The sequence below is a fragment of the Hemitrygon akajei genome, chromosome 10 (assembly GCF_048418815.1).
Source record: "Hemitrygon akajei chromosome 10, sHemAka1.3, whole genome shotgun sequence".
Taxonomy (NCBI): domain Eukaryota; kingdom Metazoa; phylum Chordata; class Chondrichthyes; order Myliobatiformes; family Dasyatidae; genus Hemitrygon; species Hemitrygon akajei.
Window position 1 is genome coordinate 140239320 of NC_133133.1, and position 14725 is coordinate 140254044.

Below are 14725 nucleotides of genomic sequence, written 5' to 3' on the forward strand. Positions count from 1 at the left end.
GTATCGTCATCAGCTCTCTCCATGCAGACAAACTGATGAGGTGCATCCCCTCTACCTCTGTGAACCTTATCTTTTCATCTGGGTGTACACGATGGTGTTCTTGGATCCCCAGGATGGAGATCTCGTATCTACTTGCCTGTGCTTTCAACTCCGTGCATCGAGGCAAGAGGCAGATGGTGTTTGTGTTGAAGGTTGACATAATCGTTTTTACCTTACAGCACAAAAGAGGTGCAATTCGCTCGGTCCCCTTGTCGGACAGAACCCTCCCCGTGGGGTTTGAGGTTGCCTGTCTAGGCCAGGGTCTGGGCACTCTGCAGAGTTCCTGAGCACTCCCGGCTCTGGAAGTATAGGGTTTGCTGGGTTGCCTTCCAAGGCACGAAACGAAAGACTGTGTGTCACGCCACTCCTCACACAGACAGTAGGTGGCCGTTGACTCACAAGGAGTTCATCCGCTCTTTGACAGGTTTTGCATTTAGTCCTGCTGGGTGCCTATACACCCTCCTCCCTGGTTAACCGAAGTGCACCAGGGCATGTGCCAGTTGAGTCGCCGACAACCTGACCTGAGACAGGTAATACTGGGCTACATGGTACCAGTAGCAAGGCAAGGCCTTGACCTGACAGTGACCCATAGGTCCTCCACAGTTACCCATAACAATGTGGAAAATACATGGCTTTTCTCCATATGACTGTGAAGAAAACCATGGGTATTGTTTATTTTGGAGGACCCATGGCTACTGATAGCCATGGGTCCTCCATGGCTACCAGTAGCCACAGGTCCTCCACAGCGATCGGTCCCCATGGTTTTCTCCACAGTCTTGTGGAGCATAATCATGCATTTTCCACATTCTCTCTTGAGTGAGATGGGGTAATGTCATAAAATCTGGAGCAGGAAGGAAGATTAGCTGCCAGTTATGATTGCCACGATACTCAATGTTTCTCAGTAAATTAATTTTGCAGAGGCAACCCAGTGTTTCATCCTTCCATAGAATCCTAATGCTCTTCATCATAGTATCCACTTACACTTTGATTATCCCAGACCTTTTTTTCATTGGAATCCTGTGTAGAAGACCTAGTGAGTAAAATAACTGTACACTTGTATGAAAGTGTGGCTCCTTCCTAGGTCAGAATCAGGTTTATTATCACATATGTCATGAAATTCATTGTCTTGTGGCAGATTATGCACAAATTACTGTTTGATACAAAGAAGCATAAAACAGTGCCAAGATCACCCTTTTATACTTAATATTTTGCTTCTTTCTCCATGCTTCTTTTCTTTCATGACTGAAGAACCTGAATTGGCCAAAACTTCTGTCAACATTCTCCTGATTGTATCATAAACACAAGAGATGCTGCAAATGCTGGAAATGCAGAGCAATTTTTTTTTTTATTTACCAAGTTTAGTTCTGTTTCCAGGTTGTAGTTATTTCCCTCGTGCCTTTTTCTTGACTTGGTTTGACGTGTAAGTGTCAGGCCTGTAACTTAAACAAAATTATTCCATTTATATTAATCTTATTTGACTTCATATCATCCTAATGTGTCTTACAGCCAATGCGGATCTTACATACAGTAGCTACAACAGGTCTGCGCACAGTAATGTTAATTATAATCTGGAGAAGTGATATTGCTTCTAAAGCATCAGTTTGTATTATAACACAATGGAACTGGTACCTATGACCTGGGAGGGCTACCAACATAACTACGACATCTGTGGATTTAATGGTACAGCTCACCATTCTGTTGTTTGGATGTCATAAGAAATCTTCTCAGCATTTCCTAGACTGGTAAAATACTCCCTCTGGCATGCAAAAATTTTGAAGATAGCTTCTTTCTGTCACAACAGCTTTACACTTTTGCACCATATATGTATATATTTGTAAACTAATGAGTTTGCTTCCTGCCTTGGGTTAGTATGGGTTTAATTGAAGTTGGTATTCATTTATGATGCATGTCAGAATCTGAATCAGGTTTCATTATACTTATATGACATGAAATTTGTTAGCTGGTGGCAGCAGTATTGTTAAAAGACATAAGATTTCTATCAATTACAAAACAAATAAATGTAAATTAAAAGGAATACTCTTGGGGAACATAGAACATAGAAACCTACAGTGTATTACAGGCCCTTCGGCCCACAATGTTGTGCCGACCATGTAACCTACTCGAGAAACTGCCTAGAATTCCCCTAGTGCATAGCCCTCTATTTTTCTAAGCTCCATGTACCTATCTAAGAGGCTCTTAAAGGACCCTATTGTATCCGCTTCCACCACTGCCGCCAGCAGTGCATTCCACACACCCACCACTCTCTGTGTGAAAAACTTACCTTGACATCCCCTTGGTACCAATTTCCAAGCACCGTAAAACTGTGCCCTCTTGTGTTAGCCATTTCATCCCTGGAAAAAAAAACTCTGGTTATCTATATGATCAATTCCCCTCATCATCTTAAACAACTCTGTTAGTTCACATCTCCTCCTCCGTCGCTCCAAGGAGAAAAGGCCAAGTTCATTCAAACTATTCTCATAAGGTATGCCCTCCAAACCAGGCAACATCCTTGTAAATCTCCTCTGCACTCTCTCTGTAGTATCAACTTCCTTCCTGTAGGGAGATGACCAGAAATGAACAAGTGGGGTCTGACCAAGGTCTTATATAGCTGTAACATTATCTCACTGCTCTTGAGCTCAATCCCACAGTTGATGAACTCCAAAGGGTTTGTGGACCATTAAGAAATCTGATGGAGATGAAGAGGCTGCTCCTGAATCATTGAGCGTGTGTCTTCAGACCTCTGCATCTTCTCCCTGTTGGTAGTAATGAGACGAGGACATGTCCAGATGCTGCAGGTCCTTAATGATGGATGCTGATTTTCTGAGGCACCACCTTTTGAACATGTCATCGATAGTGGGGATGGTTGTGCCCGTGATGAAGCTGGCTGAGGCTACATCCCTTGCAGCCTCTTGTCACCCTGAGCCTGGGTGGCTTCATACCAGGTGGTAGTGAAATCAGTCAAAATGCTCCATACCATACGTTGAGAGAAATCTGCAAGAGTCTTTGGTAACATACCAAATCTCAAACTTCTAATAAAGTATAGCCACTGGCATGCCTTCATCATGATTGCATCAATATGTTAGGCCCTGGACAGATCCTCAGAGATATTGACTCCCAGGAACACCACTCAATCAGCTGATCTATCTCACTCCTCTGTGTCTCTACACCCAGTTGGTGCGGTCCTTCATTGATTCTTTTATCGTTATTATTCTATAATGGATTTATTGAGCATGCCCACAAGAAAATAAATCTCAGGGTTGTATATGGTGACATCTATGTACTCTGATAATAAATTTACTTTGAGCTGTGAGTCTCCTGGCTGCCATGTGAGAAATTACAAACACAGCGGTGTCATTAGCAAATGTATAGTTAGCATTTGAGCCATACAGACGTGATTGTAGAGAGAGCAGAGCAGTTGGCTAATGATGTGCCTGTCTGATTATCATCAAGGCGGACGTTTTATTACTGATCTGCACTATCTGTGGTCTTCCGAAAGGGAAACTGGGAATCCAGCTGTAAAGGAAGGTAGAGACACTCAGATTTTGAAATATGTTGATTAGTACTGAGGGGATGACGGTGTTGAATGTCAAGATGTTATTGATAAACAGTAGCTTGATGTATATTTTTCTGTTGCCTAGATGCTCCAAAGCAGAGTGGAGAGCCATGAGGTTATGTCCCTGTGGATCTCTTGTGGTAGGTGAATTGCAGCAGGCCCACAGCCATGCTTAGGCATGAGTTAATTCTAGCCATAACCAATCTCCCAAAGCACTCCATTACAATAGATGTGAGTAATTTTGGGAAATAGACATTGAGGCAACTATACCCAACCAGATTTTCCTTAGGGGCCTGAAACCTTGCAAGAGTTCACTGCCTTGAAAGATGTTCTCACATATGCCTCCGAGACCAAGATCACAGGGTGCTGGGGATTCGTATAGGTGTAGTGTTACTCTCCCTTTCAAAGCTTGCATAAAAGATGTGGAGCTTATTCGGAAGTGAAGCATCACTGCTAATTGTGCTGTTAGCTTTCACCTTATAGGAAGTAGTGGCCTGCAAGCTCCACCACAGCTGTCATGCGTCCAAAAGTGTCTCTAATTCCACATGGAACTGCCTTTTAGCTCTCATGCTGACCTTCAGGAGGTCATAACTGGACCTCCTGTAGGATTCTAGATCAGCAGTCTTGAATGTTACAGATCTGGTCCTCAGCAGACTGTGAATCTCTTGGTTCATTCAGGGCTTCTGGTTTGGGAGAACTCTCAAAGGCGTACATATACTCACTCACGTGGATCTTGCTGAAGTCGCTGATAGCTGTGGCATATTGATTCACGTCCAAAGATTAATCCCAGAATACGATCCAGTCCACCCATTCAAACATGTTCTCCAAGCATTCCTTCATGGTCCCTACCATTGGTGTTGCATTGGTCTCTCCCTATGTGGCAGGAGTGGAAGTACTGCCATTTCATTGGACTTGCCAATGTACAGGCACAGGGTAGCACAGTGAACATTCTTGATAGATGTGTAACAGTATTTGAGTGTGCTGGCATCTCTGGTTCCACGGGTGACTTATTGGTGGTAGTTTGTCAGACGTCTCTTTAGGCAGGTCTTTATGCTCAGAAAGGCATCAAGAAATGCTGTCTTGTTGCTGTTGATCACAGTGCTCAGCTCCTCCAGTGGCAGCTTGACATTTGCCAGTGCTGGTACATACCCTGATAGTGTAATCGGGGTATCACATCCAGGTACTCCATATGTCACACATCAATGGGGTGGGGGGTGCCTCTCTTCCCCTCCATTCAAGACATATATCAGAACCACTGCATACTTGGTTACTTAGCTCAATTGGCTCCAAATGGCAAGGGTGATAATACTGATTTGGGCAACAAATAATAAAATCAAAGTCTTCCTCCTAGTAACACCATTTTGTCTTTGATACTATCAAGGAGGAGGTACAGGAGCCTGAAGAGACCCACTCAATGTTTCAGGAACAGCTTCTTCCTCTCAACCATCAGATTTCTGAATGGGCAATGACCCCATGAACACGATCTCAGTACTCTGTCTTTTCGGACTATTTATTTAATTTATTTTTGAAATATATGCTTATTTTAATTTGTAATTTATTATTATATATTGCAATGTACTGCTGCCACAAAACAACACATTTCACAATATATGCCATATCTGATTCTGATTCTGTTTGTGTATCTCTTTAAATTTCCTTTAACTGATGCGAAGAATTTAGCTTCATTTTATTTGTCATGAGAATATGAGGACAGTTTTGAAGAAATATCTCAGTCTCTTTAATGAAGCAAATGCAGTATCTTTTAGATGAATGTGTAGTTATGATGAACAAACTAAGACTAGTGGCTGGATGTTCAGCATTGATACTCTATTACTGAAGTTCCGGTTACTTTGAATTATTTATATTGAAACATTAACTTTAATATTGGTTGGAAGTAAAGGGCCAGGCCAGCTACACATATTACCAACTTATTTTGTTCAGAAGAAGAGAACCTGATGTTGCAAGAACTGAATGGCATCTGGATGTCAGGTAGCATCATGTGGAGAATCCCATCCCAAAAACACTCCTGGAAGTCTTTGACAGGATGCATAATCGTGTGGGGCATGTGGAACATAATCAATAATGTCATTGATTTTAATTTGGAAATGCAGGACCATGGATTAAAGGCAAATGCAATGATTTTTAAATTATTTTGCTTATATTTAATTTTTTTAATAATCCATAACAATCCATGTTAAAAATATTTTATTAAGATGTTTCTTTCAATTGTAGCAGTTTTTTATGTACCTTAATGTCAGAGACCTTTACAAACTATTAAAAATCAGTTGCAGCTTTGACAGCTGGCAAACTTGTGGGTGGGGTTTGCTGGATGCCAAATGAGAAAAATTGGTTAATAGATATCTTTGCTCAGCAGAGTTAATTGTCTGTGTATTTGATTCTCGATGCATATGTTGAGGTATTCTTCGTGTCTGGGTGATTAATTTATAATATAAAATTCTACCCACATTCACCTTCTACCAACAAAATGATGGAGATCATTCCACCCACTCTGTTTCAGATGGGGAACACAGGGAGATTTTACTACCACTCATCCTCGCCCAGTTGTCAAGATTAAATTCTTCACAGAGAGCACGGGAGTCCTTGCCTTGGAAGATAAAGAGCTGGGGAAGGTAAGGCCAACTTTTGTCTTTAGGATTCTGAATCCTGCCTGGAGTCTTCATGGTCCGGTTATTCTCTTCATCAATAATTAACTTGAGTGCACAGTGCATGCTTCATTTCTGTTTATGAAATGAAGGACACAAAATCCCTTTGGCATTACACGTGTCTTTTAATCAGAACTCATACTGGAATGGAAGGCATCTGAGGATCCTGTGGTAACTACCGTGTCAACAAGTTGGGATGTGTGAATGTACATTTCTCTTGACAGACCTGAAAAATATGACAAATTGAACCCTGATCCAACAACAGTTTCTTTTGATAAATACATCACATGCCCAATGGAATAGAGACAGCTTAATGGAAAATCAGTTTGTCATTGGAGACTTGTCAAAAGCTGTAGTTGTAACTAACTGGCTAACATTTTCTGGCTTTTTCTCCCCGCTTCTATTTTAACTAGTACGCCTCTACATCTGCTCTATAATGCAAATATCAAATCAGCCAATCATGCAGCAGCAATTCAGTGCATGAAAGCATGCAGACTTGGGCAAGAGGTTCACAAGTAAAAGAAAATCTGCAGATGCTGGAAATCTAAGCGACACACACAAAATGCTGGAGGAACTCAGCAGGCCAGGCAGCATCTATAGAAAAGAGTATAGTCAATGTTTCGGGCTGAGACCCTTCAATAGGACCAGGTAAAAAGGCTGAGGAGTAGATTTAAAATGTGGAGGGACGGGAGAGAGAAACACCAGGTGACAGGTGAAACCTGAAGAGGGAGGGATGAAGTAAAGAGCTGGGAAGTTGATTGGTGAAAGAGATACAGGGCTGGAGAATGCAGAGTCTGATACAAGAGGATAAAATATCATGGAAGAAAGAAAAGGGGGGACGAGTACCAGAGGGAGACGATAGGCAGGAAAGGAGATAAGGTGAGAGAGGGAAAGGGGGATGGGGAATGGTGAGGGGGGGGCATTACCAGAATTTCGAGAAATTGATCTCCAAACCATCAGGTTGGGGGCTACCCAGATGGAATATAAGGTGTTGTTTCTCCAGCCTAAGTGTGGCCCCATCATGACAGTGGCGGAGGCCATGAATAAACATATCGGAATGGGAATGGGAAGTGGAATTAAAATGGGTGGCTGCCCAGTGTGGCCTCTTCTATATCGGTGAGACACAACGTAGATTGGAAGACCACTTTGCCGAACACTTACACTCTATCCACCAGAAAAAGCGGGATCTCCCAGTGGCCACCCATTTTAATTCTATTTCCCATTCCCATTCGGATATGTCCATGTATTTCTGTCCTCTTCTATTAGACTCCCCCTTCTCCAGTCCTGTATCTCTTTCACCAATCAATTTCCCAGCATTTTACTTTATCCCTTCCCCTTCAGGTATCATCAATCACCTTGTGTTTCTCTCTCCCCACCCCCACCTTTTAAATCTACTCTCAGATTTTTTTTCTCCAGTCATGCCCAAAACATCAACTGTATCCTTTTCCATAGATGTTGCCTGGCCTGCTAGGTTCCTGCAGCATTTTGTGTGTGTTGCTTGGCCCAGAGGTTCAGTTGATGTTCGACCAAACATCAGAATGGGGGAGAAATGTGATCTAAGTGACTTTGTCTGTGGAATAATGGTTGGTGCCAGATGCAGTCACTTGACCATCTCAGAAGCTGCTGATCTCTTGGGATTTTCTCACACAACAGTCGTTAGAATTTATAGAGCGGATGTTACTGAGAGAGATCAGAGGGAAATAGCCAGATTGGTTCAAGCTGACAGGAAGGCAACAATAACTCAAATCACTACATGTTACAATAGTGGTGTACATAAGAACATCTCTGAACCAATAACATGTTGAACCTGGAAGTGGATGGGCTACAGCAGCTGAAGACCATGAACATACAGAAATACACTCAGTGGCCACTTTAATAAGTGACTCCTGTACCTAATAATGTTGCCCCCAGGTGTATATAACTTGCCCTGAATGGCCAACATTAGAATTGAAGTAACATTTTGAAAATCAGTTCTTCTCAACCTTCATACCACATTAACTATTTCCGCCTCAACACACACAAAATGCTGAAGGAACTCAGCAGATCAGGCAGCATCTCTGGAAAAGAGTGCAGTCGATGTTTGGGGCCGAGACCCATCATTAAGACCTCCAGCATTTTGTGTATGCTGCTTGGATTTCCAGCATCTGCAGATTTTCTCTTGATAGGAGATGCTATCATTAGAGGATTAGAGATGAGATTCTGTGGACGCGATAGACACACCCAGTTGGTATGTTGCCTCCCAGGTGCCATGATCAAGGATGTCTCAGATTAGGTCCATGGCATTGTAAACAGGGAGGATGAGCAGCTGGAAAACTTGGGACATATTGGCACCAGTGACCTAGGAAAGGTGAGGAGGTCCTGAAGAGAGATTTTCAGGAACTAGGCAGAATGCTGAAATGCAGGAGCTGCATGGTAGTAATACTAGGATTGCTGCCTGTGCCACACACCATTGATTAGAGAGCTTAAGGTAAAGGAACCCTTAGGTGCTTAGAATTCACCCTGCAATTTGAGAGGGAGCAGCTTAACTTCAGATGTATCAGTGTTACAGAGGAGTAAAGAAAATGACAGAGGCATGATAGATGAGTTGGTTAAAATTGATTGGAAGGGAACACCAGCAGGGATGGTGGAAGAGCAGTAATGGCTGGAGTTTCTGGGAGTGTTACGTACCCCGTAACTGGGTCACTTACCAGCAAAGATAGAGAGGTCCGTTGAAGTCTGATGATACTATTTTTAACGGTATTTATTGATAAAAATACACAAAAATAACATCAATGCAAACATACATATAATATATGTCATCAATACTAAATCTAAAAGTGCGGGTATAATAATAATCAATAAGAAATAGCTCTATCGTTGTCAAGGGGATAATGTATTGTCCGATGGAAATATAAAAGTCACTTTAGTTCATTCAAGCTGTAGACTGCAGCCTTTGGTTGGAGTCAAGAGAGAGAGTTAAACTTGCCCATTCCTTTTATGAGGTCAATCCTTCGAGAGTCGGTGGGGGCTGAATTTTCCTTTGTTGTTAGCTAAAACCGTTCTTCCGTGGCAAGACACACCAATTCCGAGGCAAATGGAAAAGGACGCACGTGGGCTGTTTTCACCGGCTTTCGCTATTACGCTGTTACAGGAGTTCTAGCGTTTCTTCTGGTGCGTCTGAGGGGCTGTTCCCACAAACGCTCTTTTATCCTGACTCACAGGGTCTCAGATGTCAATCAGGTTGAGATGATGCAATCCCTCCACTAACCCCACTCGGTTCATTGCCTGGGGGGGCTTCGATGAATCGTACAGTACTCAATACACAATTACGTCTCCAAAAGACAATGACCTGTTCCGTGGCTTTGTATCACCGAAGGGCCAAACATTCCAAACGTCTCTCTCTCATTTCCTGGGCCTCCTGACCTGAATTAATAGTGATCTTGCAATTCTCAAAAAGGAGGGGGCTCAGGCGTAACAGGAGCAATTCAGAAGGCGCAGGACAGATACCATGGCATACAAAAGTTTGAGCACCCCTGGTCAAAATTTCTGTTACTTTGAATAGCTAAGCGAGTAAAAGATTACCTGATTTCCAAAAGGCATAAAGTTAAAGATAACACATTTCTTTAATATTTTAAACAAAATTATTTTTTTTATTTCCATCTTTTACAGTTTCAAATAACAAAATATGAAAAGAGCCTGAAGCAAAAGTTTGGGCACCCTGCATGTTCAGTACTTAGTAATACCCTCTTTGGCAAGAATCACAGCTTGTAAGCGCTTTCTGTAGCCAGCTAAGAGTCTTTCAATTCTTGTTTGGGGGATTTTCACCCATTCTTCCTTGCAAAAGGCTTCTAGTTCTATGAGATACTTGGGCCGTCTTGCATGCACTGCTCTTTTGAGGTCTATCCACAGATTTTCGATGATGTTTAGGTCAGGGGACTGTGAGGGCCATGGCAAAACCTTCAGCTTGCGCCTCTTGAGGTAGTCCATTGTGGATTTTTGAGGTGTGTTTAGGATCATTATTCTGTTGTAGAAGCCATCCTCTTTTCATCTTCAGCTTTTTTACAGATGGTGTGATGTTTGCTTCCAGAATTTGCTGGTATTTAATTGAATTCATTCTTCCCTCTACCAGTGAAATGGTCCCCATGCCACTGGCTGCAACACAAGCCCAAAGCATGATCGATCCACCCCCATGCTTAACAGTTGGGGAGGTGTTCTTTTCATAAAATTCTGCACCCTTTTTTCTCCAAACATACCTTTACTCATTGCAGCCAAAATGTTCTATTTTAACTTCATCAGTCCACAGGACTTCTTTCCAAAATGCATCAGGCTTGTTTAGATGTTCCTTTGCTGATGCTGAATTTTGTGGTGAGGACACAGGAAAGGTTTTCTTCTGATGACTCTTCCATGAAGGTCATATTTGTGCAGGTGTCGCTGCACAATAGAACAGTACACTACCACTCCAGAGTCTGCTAAATCTTCCTGAAGGTCTTCTGCAGTCAAACGGGGGTTTTGATTTGCTTTTCTAGCAATCCTACCAGCAGTTCTCTCAGAAAGTTTTCTTGGTCCACCAGACCTCAATTTGATCTCCACTGTTCCTGTTAACTGCCATTTCTTAATTACATTACAAACTGAGGAAATGGCTACTTGAAAACGCTTTGCTATCTTCTTATAGCCTTCTTTTGCTTTGTGTGCATCATTTATTTTAATTTTCAGAGTGCTAGACAGCTGCTTAGAAGAGCCCATGGCTGCTGATTATTGGGACAGGTTTGTGGAGTCAGGGTATTTACAAAGCTTTGAAATTTGCAGCACCTAGCCTTTCCTGACGATGACTGTGAACAAGCCATAGCCCTAACAAGCTAATTAAGGTCTGAGACCTTGGTAAAAGTTATCTGAGAGCTCAAATCTCTTGGGGTGCCCAAACTTTTGCTTGGTGCTCCTTTCCTTTTTTTTCCACTCTAAAATTGTACAAAACAAAAATAATACATTAATCTTGCTTAAAATGTTGAAAAGAATGTTTCATCTTTAACTTTATGACTTTTGGAGATCTGTTCATCTTCTACTCACTTGACTATTCACAGTAACAGAAATTTTGACCAGGGGTGCCCAAACTTTTGCATGCCACTCTGGATCCCAAAGGAAAAAAAGTATTCTAAAGGCAAGATGATACAACCATGGCTGACAAAAGAATTCAAAGCTGACATAAAAGCCAAAGAGAGAGCAAAAACTAGTGGGAAGTTAGAGAATTGGGAAGCTTTTAAAAACCAACAGAAGGCGACTAAAAAAGGTTATAAAGGGAAATAGAATACCAAGATAAGTGAGTCAATTATATTAAAGAGGGTATCAAAATATATTCAGATATATAAAGTGTAAAAGGGAAGTGAGAGTTGATGTCAGAATGTTGGAAGGTGATGCTGGAGAGATAGTAATTGGGGACAAGGAAATGGCAGACAAATTGAACAAGTATTTTGCACCAGTCTTTACTGTGGAAGAGAGGAGCAGTATGCTGAAGGTTCCAGAGTGTCAGGGCCAGAACTGAGTGAAGTTGCCATTACCAGGGAGAAGGTGCTGAGGTACCGAAAGGTCTGAGGGTAGATAAGTGACTTTGACCAGAAGGTCTACACACCAGGATTTGGAGGAGGTAGCTGAAGAGATTGTGGAGGCATGAGCATAAAACTTTCAAGAATCAATGGATTCTGGCATGGTTCTGGAGGTCTGGAAAATTTCAAATGTCACTCCACTCTTCAAGGTGGGAGAGAGACAGAAGAAAGGAAATTATAGGCCAGTTAGTCTGACCTCAGTGGTTGGGAAGATGTTGGAGTCGATTTTTAAGGATGGGGTTTTAGGGTACTTGGAAACACATGATAAAATAGGCCAAAGTCAGCATGGTTTCCTTAAAGAAAAATCTTGCCTGACAGATTTGTTGGAATTCCTTGAAGAAATAACAAGCAGGATAGACAAAGGAAAATTGGTGAATGTTGTTTACTTCAGTCTTTTGGAAGGTTTTTGACAAGGTGCCACACATGAAGCTGCTTAACAAGTTAAAAGCCCATGGTATTACACTAAAGGTACACAACATAGAGAATTGGCTGGTTGGCAAGAGGCAAAGAGTGGGAATAAAGGGAGCCTTTTCTGGTTTGCTGCCGGTGACTAGTGGTGTTTCTCTGGGGTCTGTGTTGGGGCCACTTCTTTTAATGTTATATGTCACTGATTTGGATGATGGAATTGATGGCTTTCTGGCTAAGGTTTCTAGATGATACACAGATAGGTGAAGGGGTAAGTCGTGTTGAGGAAGCAGAAGGGCTACAGAAAGACTTGGACAGATTATGAGAATGGGGAAAGAAATGGCAGATGGAATACCATGATGGGAAGTGTATGGTCATGCACTTTGATAGAAGTAAAAGGATAGACTGTTGTCTAAATGGAGAAGAAATTCAAAAATCTGAGAAGCAAAAGGAATTGGGAATCCTCTTGCAGGATTTCCTAAAGGTTAATTTGCAAGCTGAGTCAGTGGTGTTGTGGTGAACTACATATACCTGTCTGGACACGCCCCCCCCCGGCTGACTGCTCCTGTGGCTCCTCCCTCTGACCGTGGCTCCTCCCATGGACCCCGGTATAAAGGCGATTGGAGACACAGCCCCGGCCTCAGTCTCCAGGATGTAGTGTGGTGGTCACTTGCTGCTTGTTCTTTGTTCCTGCCAATAAAAGCCTATATATCACCTCACATCTCCGAGAGTTATTGATGGTGCATCAGGTGTGGAAGGCAAATGCAATGTTAATACACATTTAATGTGGACTAGAATATAAAAACAAGGATGTAATGTTGAGGCTTTATAAGGCACTAGAAAGGCCTCACTTGGGGTATTGTGAGCAGTTTTGGGCCCCTTTTCTGAGAAAGGATGTGCTGACATTGGAGACAGTTCAAATCAGATTCACGAAAATGATTCTGGATTGAAAAGCTTATCATATCAGAAGTGTTTAATGGCTTGGGCCATCAAATTGGAATTCAGAAGGCAGGGGGGTGAATCTCAATGAAATGTGTCGTATGTTGAAAGGCCTCAATAGAGTAGATGTGGAGAGATGTTTCCTATGGTGGGGGAGTCTAAGACTAGAGGACAGAGCCTCAGAGTACAGGGACATCTATTTAGAATGGAACTGAGGAGGAATTTCTTTAGTTAGGGAGTGGTGATTCTGTGGAATTTGTTGCCACAGGCAGCTGTAGAGTCCAAGTCATTGGGTATATTTAAGGCAGATGTTGATAGACTTTTGATTAGTCAGAGCATGAAGGGATACAGGGAGAAAGCAAGAGGTTGGGATGGAGAGGGAAATGGATTAGCCATGATGAAATGACAGAGCAGACTCAGTGTTTCAAAGAGCCTTAATCTGCTCCTGTATCTAAGGGCTTATGGTCTGAAGGCTTCTTGACATTTTACCATATGAATTCAAATTGGGCATTAATTGGAACATGAAATAAGAGGAATCCGAGAGAAAAATTCTGAAGAACATAAGGTATTGAAGAAAAGATAAGCATCTTCAAAGGAGGATATAATCAAATACACTGCATAGAGAGGAAAGAATGGCAACCTACAAGGCAGATTAGTTGAGGTGGTTAAAAGCATGGCAAACACTTAGCCATAGTGTGTCTTTTAAAGAGAGTGAAGATGTGATGTGAGAATGAATTTTAGGTAACAGGGCCAAATAGTTTAGAAGAGCTTGAGCCCACTAGGGAAAGGGCAATTTTGGATTGGGTGTTGTGTAATAAACCAGATTTGATTAGCAGCTTATGATAAAGGAACCTTTAAGAAGCAGTGATCATAATATGATAGAATTCACCCTACAATCTGAGAGGGAGAAGCTAAATTCAGATGTATCAGAATTACAGGTGAGTAAAGGAACTAGAGTTATGAGAAAGGAGCTGGCGAAAGTTGGTTAGAAGGGGACAATAGCAAGGATGCCAGCAAAAAGGCGAACAATTTTGGAAGGCACAAGATAGATTCATCCCAAAGAAGTTTTCTAAAGGGAGCATGAGACAACCATGGCTGACAAGGGAAGTCAAAGATTGCTTAAAAGCTAAAAGGAGGGCATAAAATGTAACAAAAATTAGTGGGAAGCTAGAGGATTGGGAAGCTTTTAAAAACCAACAGAAGGCTACTTAAAAAGCAACAAGGAGAGTAAAGATGAAATATGAAGGTAAGCTATTCCATAATATAAAATGAACACCAAAAGTATTTACAGATATATAAAGAGTAAAAGAGAGGTGAGAGTGAATATCGGACTGCTGGAAAGCTATGCTGGCAAGTCAGTTTTAGGGGCAAGGAAATGGTGGATGTATTTTGTCAGTCTTCACTGTGGAAGACACCAGCAGTATGCCAGATATTTAAGACCATCAGGGGACAGAAATGAGTGTAGTTGCTATTACTCAGGAAAAGGTATTTGGGAAACTGAAAGTTCTGAAGTTAAATAACTCACCTCAATCAGATGGACTACTGTGGTG

General features: G+C 41.9%; 1 protein-coding gene across 13 annotated transcripts in view; it reads left to right on the plus strand.

Annotated features, from left to right (window-relative positions):
- Positions 1-14725, plus strand: part of cadps2 (Ca++-dependent secretion activator 2) — a 669949-nt gene that overhangs the window by 329236 nt on the left and 325988 nt on the right. For all 13 annotated transcript variants that reach the window (XM_073059126.1, XM_073059121.1, XM_073059123.1 and 10 more), the window contains exon 7: positions 6111-6222. In XM_073059126.1, the coding sequence (XP_072915227.1) occupies positions 6111-6222 (112 nt within the window). The remainder of the gene's footprint in view (positions 1-6110; positions 6223-14725) is intronic.